This window comes from Henckelia pumila, chromosome 4 (assembly GCF_033568475.1).
Source record: "Henckelia pumila isolate YLH828 chromosome 4, ASM3356847v2, whole genome shotgun sequence".
In the NCBI taxonomy this organism is placed as follows: Eukaryota; Viridiplantae; Streptophyta; class Magnoliopsida; order Lamiales; family Gesneriaceae; genus Henckelia; species Henckelia pumila.
In genome coordinates, this window is record NC_133123.1 from 141,980,769 (window position 1) to 141,999,415 (window position 18,647).

The 18,647-nt window shown below is 36.4% G+C and overlaps 2 protein-coding genes across 2 annotated transcripts; one reads left to right on the forward strand and one right to left on the reverse strand.

Moving 5' to 3' along the window:
- Positions 1 to 424: 424 nt before the first annotated feature.
- LOC140865856 (protein JINGUBANG-like) lies at positions 425 to 2,022 on the forward strand. The gene has a single exon (XM_073270677.1). The coding sequence runs from the start codon at positions 523 to 525 to the stop codon at positions 1,843 to 1,845; it is 1,323 nt and encodes a 440-aa protein (XP_073126778.1). The 5' UTR covers positions 425 to 522; the 3' UTR covers positions 1,846 to 2,022.
- An 11,477-nt stretch (positions 2,023 to 13,499) lies between these two features.
- On the reverse strand, positions 13,500 to 16,141 carry LOC140865264 (cytochrome P450 CYP82D47-like). The gene is made up of 2 exons (XM_073269848.1): positions 14,955 to 16,141; positions 13,500 to 14,257 (listed from the first exon to the last, which is right to left on the reverse strand). The coding sequence occupies exons 1-2, from the start codon at positions 15,909 to 15,911 to the stop codon at positions 13,625 to 13,627; spliced, it is 1,590 nt and encodes a 529-aa protein (XP_073125949.1). The 5' UTR covers positions 15,912 to 16,141; the 3' UTR covers positions 13,500 to 13,624.
- Between the last annotated feature and the right edge of the window lie 2,506 nt (positions 16,142 to 18,647).

Genomic DNA, 18,647 nt, shown 5'->3' on the forward strand with positions numbered 1-18,647 from the left:
CCAATTACTTAATTAATTAGTGTCGAAAATAATTATATATGAATGCAATAATATTATTTTAGGATAATGCTATATATACACGTAGTATTACACGTTGGATTACACATGACATTTAAAATTACATGATAATCCTACATGCATTTTTGAAAGATTTTTTCCAAATCAAGTGGAGGGATAATCATGTAATTTTAAATGTCATGTGTAACCCAATATATAAAACTCCGTGTACATGTAACATTATCCATTATTTTAAATTGGCAAAACTTGAATCCTAAATGGACTCATTTTACACTCGACAAATGTCAAAAAACCCAAATATCCCACATCATTTAATTATTTACTATAAAATCCAAATTCCATTATCCCTCCCGCCTTTAAATTCGCTACAAGTTCTCTCATTCACTCTTAACCCTCTCATCAAAATTCCCCATTCATTACACACACCTACTCCTCCTCTGAAGTTATTCATCAATCAAGTTTCTTACTATTCATGTTCATACCTCGATTCTCAAACACAAAAATATGCAAATTTCACTAGATAATATTCACAAAATTGAAGGCGGCCGGTTTGGAATGAAAGGAGGCGAAAAAAGGTCTACAAAAGTGTTGGAGGAAACCAAAAACTCGCTTGATCAAAACAATTCTTCATCCGATGATTTCGCCACAAGAAACAGAGACTTCTCAGCCTATGATCAGACAAGCCGACTCAGCTGCGAGGGATCTTCCCCCGTGGTGATGTCTCCATGGACCTGTAACTCCTCCGAAAACCCGTCTCAGAATGTTCCTCAAAATGGCCTGATTTGCTCACTCGTCAGAGAAGAAAGCCACGTCTATTCCCTAGCTGCCAAGGATGGCACACTCTACTCGGGTTCAGACAGCAAGAACATTCGGGTTTGGAAAAATATGCAAGAATTCTCTGCCTTCAAATCCAACAGTGGTCTTGTTAAAGCCATCATCATCTGCAGGGACAAGATTTACACAGGCCATCAAGATGGAAAGGTTCGTGTGTGGAAGATTAATTCCAAGGATCCAACCATGCACAAGCGATCGGGCACTTTCCCTGCATTCCTTGACATCTTCAAAGCCTCGATCAGGCCGAAGAATTATGTGGAGGTAAAGCGAAATCGAACCACCGTCTGGATCAAGCATGCCGACGCCATTTCTTGCCTGAGCATGGATCAAGAAAAAGGGTTCCTTTATTCAGCTTCGTGGGACGGAACTTTTAAAGTTTGGAGAGTGAAGGATTCAAGATGCCTTGAATCGGTGAAGGCCCACGACGATGCCGTGAATTCCATCGTTTCGAGTGTCCGAGGAATAGTGTGTACAGGTTCGGCAGACGGGACGGTTAAAGTATGGAAACGAGAACAGAGAGGTGAGACGGTGAGGCATGTTTTCACTCGGACTCTGCTCAGACAGGAATCTGCGGTCACAGCTCTGGCTGTAAATGATTCGGGTTCGGTTGTGTATTGCGGGTCTTCCGATGGTATAGTGAATTTCTGGGAGATGGAGAAGGAACCATACGGTGGAGTGCTCAAGGGCCACAAACTGGCGGTGCTCTGCCTTGCGGTGGCGGGGAATTTAGTCTTCAGCGGGTCTGCCGATAAGACTATATGCGTGTGGCGGAGGGAAGGGGCGGTGCATGCTTCCCTGTCGGTGTTGACGGGACACACAGGGCCGGTGAAGTGCTTGGCCGTGGAGGAAGATTCCGCGGTGGCCGGAGATCGGAAGTGGGTTGTGTACAGTGGGAGTCTCGACAAATCTGTCAAGGTGTGGAACGTGTCTGAAAAGGCGCCGAATTTGCATGCAAAATATGATAACGGGGATTTTGGTTTTAAATCAGTATAAATCATCCAAGTATAAAAATATATGTTGCATGACTTGTTCCATGTAAAAATTAGGAGGTTTAGGTATTCTTGGTGGTTTGGGAACTTTTTTGTCTGTGCTTGATAGAACATTGAGTAGAGGTTATGTAAATATGGTCTTTTCTATGCTATCCTATTCGGGCAATGTCCATATGCTGCATCCAAGGATCCAAATTTTTTGTATTTAAAATGTTCATGTGCTAGCATAGACAAATCCGTAAATAGTGAGTTAAATAAATCTAAAATTAGTGTTTGGACCAACGACTGCACTTGGTGCATGTTGTTGATCCGAACAATCGTTGGTATATGTCCCCATTATTGATTTGGTTATATAAAAAATTTACACCTTGCATTAAGAATTTTAACTTTAAATAATATTGTAGCCCTTCAATTTGTAACCGGTGATCGATTAGTCGATTACGACATGTTATCGCCGCATAAAGACAATTAATTTAATTCATTGCCACATCAATATGAAACGTGTAATCCAAGCTAGTGACGTACGTACAAATATGATGGGTACTGTCCAATTTAATTATTTTATTAAATTATTGGGCTTGATATGTATAATAAGCTTAACTCAATAGAGCTCAAGTCCATTAAAAAATTAAGCTTAACAACAAGGCTTCAAGCCCAATGAGAAAGCCCATGAAACACCCATGCAACTTATAAATTGTTCATCTGCCCATCTTGCCTCATTTAAAGGGTTTTCTCAATTTTTTTTTTTATATTTGAGTTTCTTTATTTGCTCTGGTGTGACGTAAGCAGATCCATAATATCTAGTATCAGATCCCATGAAATTTCATTATTTAGGTGACATTATTTTGGCTAAATCAATATGATGATGTCGATTTTTTACCTCGGGTTCGGTCTGGTAGAATGGATCCTCCAATTTCTTTATAGAGTAGGTCGGGTCGGGTATCAATGAAATCTGCGCAAGCAACAGCTAGGTCAAGGGGCGCCGAAAGTGTTTTCGGCGTGACACCTCCGATGCCTAAGTCAGTGTCTTGAAGGCAGAGGGTATGATTAATGCGAAAACTGAGAGATATGAGTGCGTTAATGTAAAAGTGAGAGTGAGTGTTGATGAATAATGAAGAGTAAGTAATGAATAATGAATCATGAATCATCAATAGTGCAACCATAACAATACCTGTATTTATAGGGAAAGAATAATAAGTTACCTAGTAGAATTATAACATGTCTTGGACTAGGACTCTTCATCCATTGGTCCCTTTGTAAGCTTATCTCTATCTCGTGAATATTTGAAAAGATCCAGGCTTATCTCATATATATCAGAGTCCTACTTGAACTCGAAAAGAATATTTGCGGCCCATTAGAAACAACTTGGGTAGGCCCATAATGACCAGCCTTGGTCAAAGTCCAACATAGTCCAAACTGGGCTGGACCTTGACATGTTGGGCCATATCGGGTTGACCCATTATAAACGGGCTCGGATTGAAATATTTTCTCGGGATAACACAATATAAATTTTTTTAGACTTTGTGGATCCAGATATTTAATAATCCAAGATTTTACTGAATGAAGAAGACAGTTAAACTTAATTAATGTCTTCAGATTTTAGAGGGTAAAACTTAATTTAATTTACCTCTAACCATGAAATCAAACTTGATCCCCATCGGTTTTTTTGAGTACGTTTTTGTGATCCTCTAACCATGCCTGCAACATTGCGTCGAAGGATTTTCCTGTTTTCTTCATAGCCCGATGCATTCCACTAAACATCCATTTGAGATATATATATATGGAAGCACTCAAGCACATCTGAATATCTGATATAGTAAAAACTATAAAACAGTCATTATTTTGAAGAACTCCTTGATTAATTGTAATTGTCTCCATTTCTCCTTCTGTTCAGAATCCACCTTCGTCTCAACGTCTCATGCAACTCCCCTCACCATTAAGCTAACAGTCATGTCCCCCCGAAGAGCTTTTTCATTTCCACCACTACCTTCTTCTCCTTCTCTTTGCTTTTAAACTTGTAAAGATCAAGAAATTTACATATATGCAATTTCAAAAGCAATTACACCAAGAATTATGTAAGATTAATTATCTCAATTAATGTTGGCATTAACTCAAGAAGTTGGAAAGCCAAAGGACAAACCATGAAACTCCCATCATCAATTATCATTATGGACATGATTAAGGACTTTTATGACCATTAAGAGTGTTCTTTCGCCTTCTACTAAACCTCACCTATAAATAGAGCTCAAGGTTGAAGGAATTAGATACACCAAACCCAAGCTTTGCTCTCTCCATATCTCACAAAATTTAGTATCTATAGTGGTCGAGACTCTGCCTAATTTTCGATTCTGGAGTAGCTTGTGTTCAAAGCAAGTAGTCGAGCAAGAGTGCTGTTGAAAGTCCTGATCGAGGTGTCATCCAATTTCGAGTTAGAGTTCTGACCAAAGATCCAATATACTTCAATTTTTGTGGGAATCAGGTAAGTGGGTTTTTGTTTCTTTAAGCCATCTTTGTTTCAATTCGATGGAAATCATTGAGTCTTGTTTCTATTGAACTCTTTTTGTTAATTTCGATTCTCTAAGCATTATTCTAAGAAACCATCGAAATCTTTGTTTGGGCTTATTCTTGTTTGAAATAACCAAGTATCCATTTCAAGTCTTGATCGTACACTGTTTGTTTTATGTCCTTTGATTCCGTATATATTTCGTTCCACATGAATCCTTTGTTATGCTTCATTTTGAAGTACCTTATGATTCGTTATGCATTCCTTTGCTAAGCCTTTGTTCAGATTCATTATGTCCTTTTCGTTCCAATTGATACCCATGTGATATGTTCGTTTGTGATGATTCTGATTTGAATAATGGCGCATTGGAAAAAGCCTGTGAGGAAAAAGGCCCCAGAGGGAGCCCATGCGTGGGAAAAGGCCCCAGAGGGAGCCCAAAACCAGTAAAAGCCCATGGTCATTATGATAAGATATGAATAAATATATTTTTAAAAGAATGATGTTCCTGTTTTGAAAACTCGATCGTATATTCCTCGTTTCATGTCCTTTGATTTCGTTTCATGTTTCTTTCTGTACGATTCCTCTGTTATGCAATGAGATCTTGAAATGCACTGTTAGGATTCAAATTAAGAAATGGTAAGGAAATTCCGAAAACATGATATGATAAGGCCCTGATGCGGTGGGTTATAATAACCGTTTAAGGCCTCGTCCCCTTAGAGGAGTAACAATTAGGGACTGATCAGTAGCCAGGATTAACGAGATGAATAACAGTGCCATGTATAAGTTATGATTCGGTTATGATATGTCTTGATTCTTTGTTTCGTATTCTGTTTGTCTCCTGTCTTGACTCCTATTGAATTCGTATCATGTATATATATTCGATATTTGTGTGTACGATTGGCCCCCACTTGCTGAGTGTTTGCCCAAAACACTCACCCATTTACCCTCCCTCCCCAGATAAGAATGAAGATGAGTTAGATGACAAAGAACAGATTATGTTATGGGGTTGGTGATGACGGATCAGTTCAAGTTGAAGAAATATTTTTTTTACTTTAAATTTCAATTTCGCTTCCGCATTGTCGCACTTGTGTTTTTCTATGTAAAAACAGTTATAATTGATGAAACAGACTGGTTTTTGGCAAGATTTGTACTACGAGGCTTGTTGTTTCAATGTTAAATTGTTAAAGAACGCCGATGTCAACTAGGCCCGGTTCCGGGGCGTGACATTTTAGTGGTATCAGAGACCGCCAGGTTCCATAATCCGGATGGGAAGAGCTTCTTGCTGAAAAAAAAAAAATAAATTTCAGTTGTGAAGCATCCCTAGTTCAGATAGACCAGTTGGGCCAATAGACCAGTTGGGAGAGAAAGAATCCGATAAGACAAAATAGCTGGCTAATATAATAGATTTGTTAAGAGTAATCTTATTCTAGAATGAACTTCAATTTTGTCCTTGAACGATTTATGGGATGTGCAAGTACTCCAATCAAGTTAGCTACAACCCGACACCAGTTAGCGCAAAGAACGTGGATGAAGAAGATCCAATTGAAGTATACATGCCTGAAATGCGACATACTAAGATTATCACCAAAAGGAGAAATTTTTAAGTCATAGATCTGCCACACAATATCTTGTGTGTTTAACTAAGGAGAAAACATTTTAATGTAATTCTAGTTAAGAGAAACTCAGTTAGATGAATTTAAGTTTGAACTATCTAACTATTGGAAAATATGGTTTTGGGATATATGAAGATAAGAATTCAATTATTAGTGATTTATCCAATAGGAATTTGGTTAGGTAATCCTCATAGACAGAATTAAGAAAAGTTCGGCTAAAAGAAGCATGCCGATAAGATGGGTTTTAGGGAACTTGATGGAACCAATTAAGGTAATTAAGTAAATTGGGTTCATGATCTTGATGGAAAATTAAGAATGATTCACTTGGGAAGATGAATTACTTGGGGACTAGAAATTAAGATTGAGAACAAGAATGAATCACTTGAATCTAGTAAGTAAGATTTAGAATGAGAACGAATATTTTGGAGACAAGTAATTAAGATTGAGAGTGAGAAAGAACCACTTGGGAACTAGTTTTTATGTCTGATATAAAATTTAAGACTGATACTTTGGCCTTAAGTTAGATTGATTTTGGGATTATTAATTAGCATACGTGTTTGATATAATTCTTTAAGCCATGATTTTTTTTTTGGAATTTAAGTTAGACTAACATGATTAGGATATATTTTGATTTCAAGGATATATCATCGGAATAACACGACAATAATTTTTGGGATAGAAACTCTAATTCTGCTAATTTCCTTGATTTCTTAGGCTTCCAATTCACATGAATATCTTCAAGATTTTCAATTATAAAAGATATTTAATAATCCGATTAAATGATCATTCCAATCCATTTTTATTTTCTTAATTTGGAAGACAATGATTTCCAATTTTGAACCTCCTTATACCATATTTTCGAATTATAGTTAGTTAATTTGAAAATGGAATTTTATATTCTCATAATCCTTGATCAAATTCAATCAAGAATTGGGAGATGATTATGGTCATACTCCAAGGAACATTTGAACTCAATTTAGGCATGAATCAAGGCCATTCAAATCAATATTATTATCCTACCAAATTAGTCTCTCTTAGGCACCTATATAAATCACTTTTATAGATGAAAGAAAGCACACCAAGCAACAATTTTACCCAAAATTTCGAGCAAGCCCCATCCTATTCCTCAAGCTCACTTTCGAGAACATGGCAAACCAAGCCAACGCATTTAGGGGTCTCGAAAATGAAATTGAGCAACTCAAGAGTACTATCGCGAGTTTGCTCCGTGACAAGGATGAGTTGAAGGAGGCTAGGGACAAATTTCAAAGAGAAGCGAGCCAACTCGCTTTTGATAAAAGATTTGCAGAAAAACAACTCAAGGATTACAAGGAAGAGTTGCAAGAGGCGCAAAAGTATGGACTCCAAATGTTGACAACTGTTGAAGCATGGTGTGATCATTATAAGATCGCAAAACAATTAAGAGATCAACTCCAACAGGAATTTGATGCATACAGACAATCAATGGAAAACCAGGTGAATCAATTTGGAGTTGATAGCCAAAATTTGGCTACTCAAGTTGTCAATTTACAAGGCCAAATGGAGAACTTGCAGCAGTTAGTGAATGCACGAGTGGAAGGAGCAAATGAAGAACCTATAGATGGAGAAATCGTAGATTAGGATGTCATCGATATTCTATTTTTCGTTAGATTGTACTCCAACCTTTTCTTTTGAATTCTATGAAAATTAATAAATTTTTTTTTGATATATCATTGAAACCTATTTTTAGATAAAACATATCTAATTAGCAAATCATGGAGGAATTCTTGAAATACATTAGTGGGAGACCACGATTTAAGTTTCGAGGACGAAACTTCAAATAAGGAGGGTGGAATGTAAAGATCAAGAAATTTACATGCATGCAATTTCAAAAGCAATTACACCAAGAATTATGTAAGATTAATTATCTCAATTAATGTTGGCATTAACTCAAGAAGTTGGAAAGCCAAAGGACAAACCATGAAACTCCCATCATCAATTATCATTATGGACATGATTAAGGACTTTTATGACCATTAAGAGTGTCCTTTCACCTTCTACTAAACCTCACCTATAAATAGAGCTCAAGGTTGAAGGAATTAGATACACCAAACCCAAGCTTTGCTCTCTCCATATCTCACAAAATTTAGTATCTATAGTGGTCGAGACTCTGCCTAATTTTCGATTCTGGAGTAGCTTGTGTTCAAAGCAAGTAGTCGAGCAAGAGTGCTGTTGAAAGTCCTGATCGAGGTGTCATCCAATTTCGAGTTAGAGTTCTGACCAAAGATCCAATATACTTCAATTTTTGTGGGAATCAGGTAAGTGGGTTTTTGTTTTTTTAAGCCATCTTTGTTTCAATTCGATGGAAATCATTGAGTCTTGTTTCTATTGGACTCTTTTTGTTAATTTCGATTCTCTAAGCATTATTCTAAGAAACCATCGAAATCTTTGTTTGGGTTTATTCTTGTTTGAAATAACCAAGTATCCATTTCAAGTCTTGATCGTACACTGTTTGTTTTATGTCCTTTGATTCCGTATATATTTCGTTCCACATGAATCCTTTGTTATGCTTCATTTTGAAGTACCTTATGATTCGTTATGCATTCCTTTGCTAAGTCTTTGTTCAGATTCATTATGTCCTTTTTGTTCCAATTGATACCCATGTGATATGTTCGTTTGTGATGATTCTGATTTGAATAATGGCGCATTGGGAAAAGCCTGTGAGGGAAAAGGCCCCAGAGGGAGCCCATGCGTGGGAAAAGGCCCCAGAGGGAGCCCAAAACCAGTAAAAGCCCATGGTCATTATGATAAGATATGAATAAATATATTTTTAAAAGAATGATGTTCCTGTTTTGAAAACTCGATCGTACATTCCTCGTTTCATGTCCTTTGATTTCGTTTTATGTTTCTTTCTGTACGATTCCTCTGTTATGCAATGAGATCTTGAAATGCACTGTTAGGATTCAAATTAAGAAATGGTAAGGAAATTCCGAAAACATGATATGATAAGGCCCTGATGCGGTGGGTTATAATAACCGTTTAAGGCCTCGTCCCCTTAGAGGAGTAATAATTAGGGACTGATCAGTAGCCAAGATTAACGAGATGAATAACAGTGCCATGTATAAGTTATGATTCGGTTATGATATGTCTTGATTCTTTGTTTCGTATTCTGTTTGTCTCCTGTCTTGACTCCTATTGAATTCGTATCATGTATATATATTCGATATTTGTGTGTACGATTGGCCCCCACTTGCTGAGTGTTTGCCCAAAACACTCACCCATTTACTCTCCCTCCCCAGATAAGAATGAAGATGAGTTAGATGACAAAGAACAGATTATGTTATGGGGTTGGTGATGACGGATCAGTTCAAGTTGAAGAAATATTTTTTTACTTTAAATTTCAATTTCGCTTCCGCATTGTCGCACTTGTGTTTTTCTATGTAAAAACAGTTATAGTTGATGAAACAGACTGGTTTTTGGCAAGATTTGTACTACGAGGCTTGTTGTTTCAATGTTAAATTGTTAAACAACGCCGATGTCAACTAGGCCCGGTTCTGGGGCGTGACAAAACTGATCGAATAACGTACGATTTCATCAGTGCTTTAACCTCAAGCTCGCGCACGCACATCTCTAAGAATGGCCACTTTCTTGTTGGAGAGCAGATTCAGAACCGAAATCTGTTAGAGAAAAATTTCGAAATATAGAAAGGATTTTGATGAACTCCAAGACACGTTTTGACACTATCTTTTAAGATACGTTTCTCGATCTCTCTCAAGATACAATGGAGTAAACAAACTGATTCAAGACAACTATGATTCTGATGATGCACATATATTTATAGAAAATTAAGAGTCAACTTCGAATACCTGTAACTTTTCGACACACCTTCTCTGAATGACCACACATCTGTTCATGAAATAAGGTGTTGTTTCTGAAAAGATATTACACTCGCACGTATAAGGTGTTGTTTCTGAATAAGGGTGTTCATTATTTGGATATAAACGAAAAAATTGATCGAAATAAAAATTTTGATTTTTTTGGATAGATTTTTCGGTTCGATTTTGGATATAAATTTTTAGTTTTTCGGTTTTTCGGTTCGGTTTTAGTTTTCATAAGAAAACCGAACTAATCGAACCGGTCGGTTGTAATTCATGTTATATTAAAATATAGTCCTAGGTTAGTAGATTTCTAATTTTTAATACATTTTATTTTCCAAATTAGAGTTCTCACTTCTCCATTCTCACTTCTATCGCTACTAGCCCTAGCCGTCACGCACTAGCTCACACTCACAAAATCTAACGTCTGCCATAGCTTTACTCAAATAATCCACTGTCGAACATCACGTTAGAAATCCGAAATCCCATAACAAACTCCTCTAAGATCATTTCAATGGTCAAATTTGAGAGACCGATTTTCGCCAAACCTTACCTCATGAAAGATGTTACTTTTAATGTCTGAAATATTTTTTCACTATAAAATTTTTTTTTTTTTGTTATGAAAATATTGTGAAACTTCTGCTGATTCAAGTAAAATGTATATTACTCATAAAAAAGTATTATATTTTATGTGAAAATATTTTTTAATGTGAAAATATTTTATTTGTAAGTTATATTATAAAAAAATTAGTGTAATTTATAATTCATTGCTACAAATTAAACAGGGTTTAAAAAGCCACTTTTGCAGCTTTTAACATTAAAATAATTCTTCCTATATTCATTTAATCCATTGTAACAAATTAATCACGGGACTTTTGGAAAAAAAACAAAAAAAACAAAACGTGACCATCAGAGTGCACTAGCTGGTATACATTGTTATTGTGGGTCCTTGATTTCAGGGATATTATTGGGGAAAAAAACAAAAGTTCGAGCATATCAATAACTATTATATATCATTTTTCCAACAATGCTTCTTTATGCTTGCTCCAATGAGGGAAATATATAACTTGGTACGGTAATTTGGATCAATCCTGAATTCAAACATAAATACATATTCAACTTCTGTCAATCCCTGTAGTCCAGAGAAATGATATTTATCTGCGACCAGGGGTGTAAAAAAACCAAATATGTTCGTGAGCTTTTCGAGTCGTCTCAATAAATATTTGATTTGTATTCGAATTTATCGAACTCGAGCCGAATTCGAACATGTTCGAACTTTTTTTCGAGCCGAACTCGAGCCAAAATTATTTTGTTCGATAGTTCGTGAATAGTTCGCGAACCTTAATATTTAATTAATATAATATAATTATATAATAAATATATATACATTTCGAACTTTTTCGAACATTTTGAGCTTTTAGAACCATAATATCCGACCAATAGTTCAAAAATAGGTTCGAATATTTCGAGCCAAACTCTAACTCGAACTTCATTTCGAGCCGAACTCGAGCCAAAATATTTGAAATTATTGAGCTTCGAATTGAGCTCGAACTCGAATATACTTATAACGAGCCGAATTCGAGCCTTAAAATTTTAACATTATTCGGTTCGATTCGGTTTGTTTGCACCCCTATCTGTGACTGTTTACTATTTCATTGAGAAGTAAGAAGCCAGTTCAAATATTTGGTAGAACGAGTGAGAAAAAGAATACAGGGTTGGAGTAGCAATTGTTTCTCTGCAGGGAAAAGAAGTGCTTATAAAATCGATTCTGCAAGCAATCCCCACATATGCTATGTCTTGTTTTAAACTGCCTGCTGGAAATTGTGAAGATATTGAAAGAGATTGTGCGAATTTTTGGTGGGGAGTTAGCAATGGCAAAAGGAGGATGCATTGGCGATCTTGGGACTTTCTTTGTCAGCCCAAGTGTAGAGGAGGTTTGGGATTTAGGAAATTGGGAGAATTTAATCAAGCCATGTTAGCTAAGCAACTCTAACGCCTTATCCGAGCACCGAAGTCCTTAGTTTCTAGAGTTTTGAAAAGCAGATATTTTAGACATGGATCAATTATGGAAGCGGGACTGGGCAGTATTCCTTCTTATATTTGGAGATCAATCTTACGGAGCAAAGAACTCTTAAAAGCTGGTCTTTTATATATGGCGAGTGGGAGATGGGAAATCAATCAAAATATTTGAGGAAAAATGGATCCCGAGTTACACTTGGTGATCGGCTAACCTGGGGTACCCTGGGAGTTTGATGATACGGTGAATACTCTGATCATTGCAAGAAAGTGGAATGCGGACCTCATTTTATTAAAGTTTAGTCCCTATGTAGCTGGTGAAATTATCAGAATCCCACTCTTGGGATCAGGGGTGGATGACTCCCTTTTTTGGAGATTTGATTATAAGGGAAAGTATACGGTGCGTGATGGTTGTAGATTTCGGCGTGGTCTTTCTCAGCTCCAGAACATCAGTCGATTCACTCCAATGAAAAATGGTGGAATTTTATATGGAGTCTTGATATCCCTCCAAGGGTTAGATTATTCTGGTGGAGACTTTCTCATGATTGTATTCCTACGAATAAAACTCTGGCTAGACACCATGTGTCGATTGGTGAAACATACAGTTTGTGTGGTTTCTTTCAGGATTCTACATGTCATGCTTTATTTTACTGCACGACGATCAAAAATATCTGGAAGTCATCTGGCTTTGCACAAGTTTTTAAGAGGCTCACTTTTACTTGTACTCTGGAGTTATATTGGTGTATGCAGCAAAAGCTTTCAAGAGAAGAGTTTGAGACTTTGCAATACAAGCATGGGCGGTTTGGAAGGAGAAACATAATTTTTTTGCATGGAGAAGGAGGGCGTTTGATGGCCGATTTTGTTTCTTGGAGTTCGGTGTTATTATCTGACTTCCGAAAAACCAAAGAACAGGTGAAAATTAGTGGTGGAATAGTGGGAGAACAATCAGAGAAGTCCGGGACGCCGCCTACTAGAAGCTCACTTAAGTTGAATGTGGACGCGCCAGTGACTGTTTAGTATCGGTGGTGTAGTACGAGATACCCAGGGTTGCCTTCTGCTAGAATTTGGTAAACAAATAAATCAGCCTATATCAGTGGTGCAGGGTGAGCTCGTCGCGCTCCAGGAAGGAATTGATCTGCTTTATGAAAGAGGCTTCCAAAATGTTCAAGTGGCAGCCGACTATCTTTTGGCAGTGCAAGCAGTCACTACCAATCAGGAAAATCTTGGATATGATAGTATTATTGCTGAGGAAATCAGAAATTTTTTGAAGTGTCCAGTGGTTTCAGATCTTATTCATGTTAAGAATTCGGCTAATTCAGTGGCTCATAATTTAGCTCTTTTTGCTTCTTCTTTCCATTCCCCGTTTGTTTGGGTGAATGGTGAATTTTTTTTTTGGTTGGTACCAATAGTAATGAATGATTATTCTCAATAAAGTTACGAGTTTACCATCAAAAATTATGTATTCAAGTTATTTATCAATTTTATTAGTTTATATATATATATATATTAAATTCGTATCATGCTTGTATAATTAATTAATATACAACAATTTATATATTATAATAAATATATTTATTAAAAATATAATATTTTTATATCATATTAAAAATTTTCATTATATTTATATTGTAAAATTTATAAATAAACATAAAATTTGAAGTAAATTGATTGGAGATAACATTGGTACTTGATGCGGAACTTATATTAAAACAAAAAAGAATGCTGCATGTACACGAAGTGTTACACGTTGGATTACACATCTAAAACAAATTTCTTGATTGATAACGACCTTAGCTTTATTCATATCTCGCACGAGAAAAGATCATGCGACAATCTTGGTGCCAGGAGAACCGGAAGAGGAGAGGCCTTCATATTGGTGGCACCGAAACTCCCTTTCATGTCCACAACATCACCTGCCGGAGTTTTAAGATCGAATCCATGCAAAAGAGTAGCGAGTGCGAGTTCCATGAATTGCAAAGCAAATGTAGTTCCAGGGCAAATTCTTCTGCCAACACCAAACGGAAGAAACTGAAAGTGGTTGCCTCTTAAATCAACATCTCTACATTCTGTCAAAAACCTTTCGGGTATAAACTCCGATGGATCCGACCACACCCCGGGATCACGATGCAATTTCCACAGGTTTATAATTACACGGGTTCCACCTGGAATTTGGTATCCTGCTACGGTAGAGTCTCGAGATGATTCTCGAGGAGGTGAAAGAAGCGTTGGCGGATAGAGGCGGAGGGTTTCCTTGATTATGGCTTGGATGTATACTAAATTTCCAATATCTGATTTTTCCACCATTCTTGATATGCCAATGTGATCATCTAGCTCTTGCTGAGCCCTTTCGAGGACGTGGCGATTGTTGAGTAGTAAACACAAAGCCCAAATGAGAGTCACGGTGATCGTATCAGTTCCAGCAACGAGCATAGACTGTAAAAATTAAAATCAAAGAATTTTAGAAAATGTTATAGACACCTAATTAACTAGCTAGTCATTTTCAGTCTACGTACGTACCTTTGAGTATCAGATATTAAAATTAATTTAATTTAGGATAACGTTGGGTTAAACGTTGCACTTGAAATTACATAAATATCCTTAATGTATTTTGGAAAGATTTTTTCCAAATCAAATGGATTGATAATTTTGTAATTTCATGTGTAGCGTGTAAACCAATGTGTAACTCAATATGTACATATAACATTTCCTGCTAATTTAATTTGTTGACTGGATTTGATGGAATATAGAGGCCATGTTCTCCCATCTATGATATGGAAAAAAGTTCAAATTTTTTAAAACAAATAATCCAAAGCAAATTATTTTCCACATAGCAATTAAATTAAAGCACATTCAAATTAGCGGAGAGCAAGCTTCAAAAATAAACAAATGATAGATAATATTGTATTTGTTAGGAAGTACTAAATCAAGCCTTCTAAATTCACTAATTTAACTCATATTAAATGAGTTAACGAAAAAAATTGATATTTACACTCCATTTTATTACCTACACTTCATTTCATGTTTAAAATATTTTTTCAATCATAAGTAGAGTCAACATGTACTTAAATTTTTACGAGAAAGAGATATAATTATCAACAGCTGGAAATTAAAGATAAGAATGTGGGGTTACCTGACACGTGGCTTTGACGATGGTATCAGCATCATACCTCGGAAACTGGTGCGCCATAGAATCCGCAGCCTTCATCGTCGCCTCCATGAAATCGTCTTCTTCTTCCCTATAATTTTGATCAGATTTCTTCAGCTTCTGTAAAATCTTGTGCTGCTCCAGCCATGATCGCAGTATAACATCCATCACTTCCCCTGTCTTCTTCATAGCTTTCTTGGTTCCTTTGAAGTAATCCAACCATCCCAAACATGGCAACACATCCGAGAAAGTTATCACATCCATCATCTTGAAGAATTCCCTGACCTGTACAAGACAATTCTCAGACTCCTCCGAATTCATTTTCTTCACCGTAGACCCCGAGACTATCCTCACCATCGAATTCAACGCCAGGTCCTGAAAACATTTCTTCATTTCCAACGGTTCTTGGAATCCATTCTTCCGGCACCGAGTATAAATCGATTTCATCATGGCCCGGGTTTCCATCTCCCACGGGGCGCCAAGCGTCGACACCTTCTGGCTCGAAAGCAGCTTCTGCGTGGAAAACTTGCGCAGTTCCCGCCAGTAATCGTTGTATTTGTTGAAGCCAAACATGGCGAAATCGTAGCCGATGAGCTGACTGGACACAATCTGTGGTCTGTTGGAGAAAGTTGAATCTTTTGTGGAGTTGAAAATTTCTTTAGCCACTTCCCAACTGCTAACCACCAAGCAACGGCATACGCCTAATCTGATGCTGTAAATCGGACCATATTTGTCTGCTAAATTCGATAGCTCCACATGAGGTTGCTCCGGGCCCGACAGCAAATTCAAGTGGCCGATGAGCGGCCATCCCCCGGCTGCTTCCGGGGGTGAACTTTTTCTGAATCTTTTTGCTGCAAATTTTTTTAGGAGAAAGTAGAATATTATGCTAGGAAAGATTATAAACGCAGTTGCTAGTGAAGTAGTACTCCATGTCAATTCCATGGTTTGGATTTTACTAAGACGAACAAGAGGCAAACGACCTCACCTGCAGCTTTTAAACTAGTATAGCATTTGATAATTACAGTTTTGGAATTTCAATTCCCATGTTTTTTAAGTTTAGCACACTCTTCAGCTTTTTTTAAAACGATAATGTTACGCAAAGGGGTTGCATTATTAATCACAAGACTTTTGGGATAAAAAAACAAAAAACAAAACGTGACCATCAGAGGGCACTAGCTAGTATACATTATTATTCTGATTTACCATCCTTTGCGCCGGAACTTGGGGGTTCTGTATGGGGCTCTTGGGGTGGTGCTCACCCTAGTATACATTATTATTGTGGGTCCTTGATTTCAGGGATATTATTGGGGGAAAAACAAAAGTTCGAGCATATCAATAACTATTATATATACTAGGAGTGGGCCACCTCACTTAGTGAGGTGTTTGCCCAGACTTGTTGTACATCGTAAAAAATTTAAATAAATAAGTAAAGATAAGTTTATATTTGTGTTGGTATGATTTTTTATTGTAATTTTTATTAATACATTCCATTCTGTAATAAAGCATTACGTTGATTCCTCCGACGTTGAAGTATTAATAACTAATTTATTTGAGCATATATGTTAAACTATCATTTACCTAAAATATATGGGCTAATTGCATTCACATCCCCTGTGAAAAATTTAAAAGACATAAAACATCATTTGTAAAATTAATAGCATGTTAGACCCTATGTTTTAAAAATATTAGCATAAAAATCCATATGAGAGGGTATAAATGTGCCCAAGTTTGTATAACATAGGGGTGAAATGTGCTACATTTTAAAAAACTGAGGGATGCATTAGCCTATTAATATTTCTTAGGGGGTTTTATGTCTTTTAGACTTTTCACAGGGGGTGTGAATGCAATTAGCCCTAAAAGATATTTATATGTAAGAACTTTTGAAGTTTTATAACAAGATTACGAAAAATATAACATTGTCCAACAACTAAATAAATAACTTTAGGCGCGGTTTGGTTCATTGTACAAAGCAATAATTATTAATCAATCAATGTGTTATCTTTCGCACCAAACAATTTAATTGTTGGACGGCCAAAAGGTCTTCATTATGTCTCGTTCAGTTCATGAAGTTTTATAACACGATTACGAAAAATATAACTCTAAGGTTATTCATTTTGTTGTTGGATGGCTAAAAGGTCTTCGTCATGTCTCGTTCAGTTGGTTGGGATTTTTAGGATTACAGTAAACAAGGATGGTAACAAATTATTTTCATAAAGTTGCAGGCATTCAGTAAGCAGCAAAAATTATTGTAGTAAAATTGCAGACATCAAGTAATTGGGTATTCATTTAATCGGAACCGAACCGAATCGAACCGAAATTGGCGTTGCCATATATACTTTCTCAAGCGGACATCGTAGAACCCATATGTAGCAAGCAAAAGAATTTAGTAAGCACACCTGGAAATTATCAGATGAAGATGAATATAGTCTTCAAATTTTGGAAATGCTCAAGAACATAAATAACTTCAATTTTCCATCTACAAATTAAACATCTGGTGAATAAAGCAGATATCAAGGAAAAAATTAAAAAATTCTTTCGATTGAGGTCTTTAAAATGATGCTTATTTTATCCATCAATTTTGTATTACGTTGTGAATGTGCAGTGGAAATATTTTTTAAAATACGAAAAGGATGAACAATGTGCGTCATACAGCATTACTGTGTCAGTAATATATTTTATCAAGTATAAGCAAAAGAGAATGTAGCAAACTGGTTTGTCTGGAAAATTTATGTTACTTCAAGGGATATCTATCGTAAGGGCATATTAAAGAAAGTAGAGGTCTTTCTAACATGCTAATAGAACTATATTATCTAAAGAAACCATCTAAAGAAACCATAAATATTGCTCGTCACCAAAGAGATAATACAAGGATAGACAAGACAAAATCCATCATTATCGAAGCATGATTCAATAATTGCAACAAAATTCAAACATGTAACAAATGAAAGGCTTCGGTCAATATTAAAGAAAATACAGTGCAAAAACTCCAAATTGCATGTTTATATTGTCATTACTATAGTAAAGGCAGCTGAAATTCAAAAAACATGTGCTAGGGAATCAGATCTCATCAACACAATAACACTTCATCGGTTTTTCTTCTAGAATATATATACCTCCGGGACAATCCGAGCATCAATCACAATTTAATGCTAATAATTCAGTTCATTTTCTGGCATAGAATAGAACCATCAAGTATTAAGTAAAAAACAATTGATTTTCCCAGAACACCAACGGTGGACACTTGCAAACAAAAAGAAAAACCAACTACGATTTATCCAAGTTACAAAAATCAGCTAAAACTTCCTAAAGATACAGTTCATATGCATCAAACAAATAACAAAAATCAAAATACGCTTGTCTTCCGTAACATGCCCAAAATCCAAGTAAAACTGACCAACATAGTCTCCCATGAAGAGGTAATTAGTATCGGAGGCGTTTCCACCAATTCGAAAGAGCTCGATTAAATCGTAAAACTACCCGTGCATATCGCCGCAGATTGTCACGTGGCATTTCACCGGCTGCACGTTCCATTCCTCGACTAAATTGCTCAAGCTTGCTCGCACAGAGACTTCACACCCGCCTCCCCTAGCGGCTTGCACTCCATCAAATGCTCTACTTGCCTACCCAAATTCCCATGACCCAGGCATTTTCTGCATAGTTATTATATATTGATCCTCA

Bases quoted from the DNA above. Each gene is read 5' to 3' on its own strand.
- LOC140865856 (XM_073270677.1), top strand. From the start codon at position 523: ATGCAAATTTCACTAGATAATATTCACAAAATTGAAGGCGGCCGGTTT.
- LOC140865264 (XM_073269848.1), bottom strand. From the start codon at position 15,911: ATGGAATTGACATGGAGTACTACTTCACTAGCAACTGCGTTTATAATC. The intron at 14,258-14,954 runs GTAACCCCACAT...TAATTTTTACAG, and splicing joins TCGTCAAAGCCACGTGTCAG to TCTATGCTCGTTGCTGGAAC.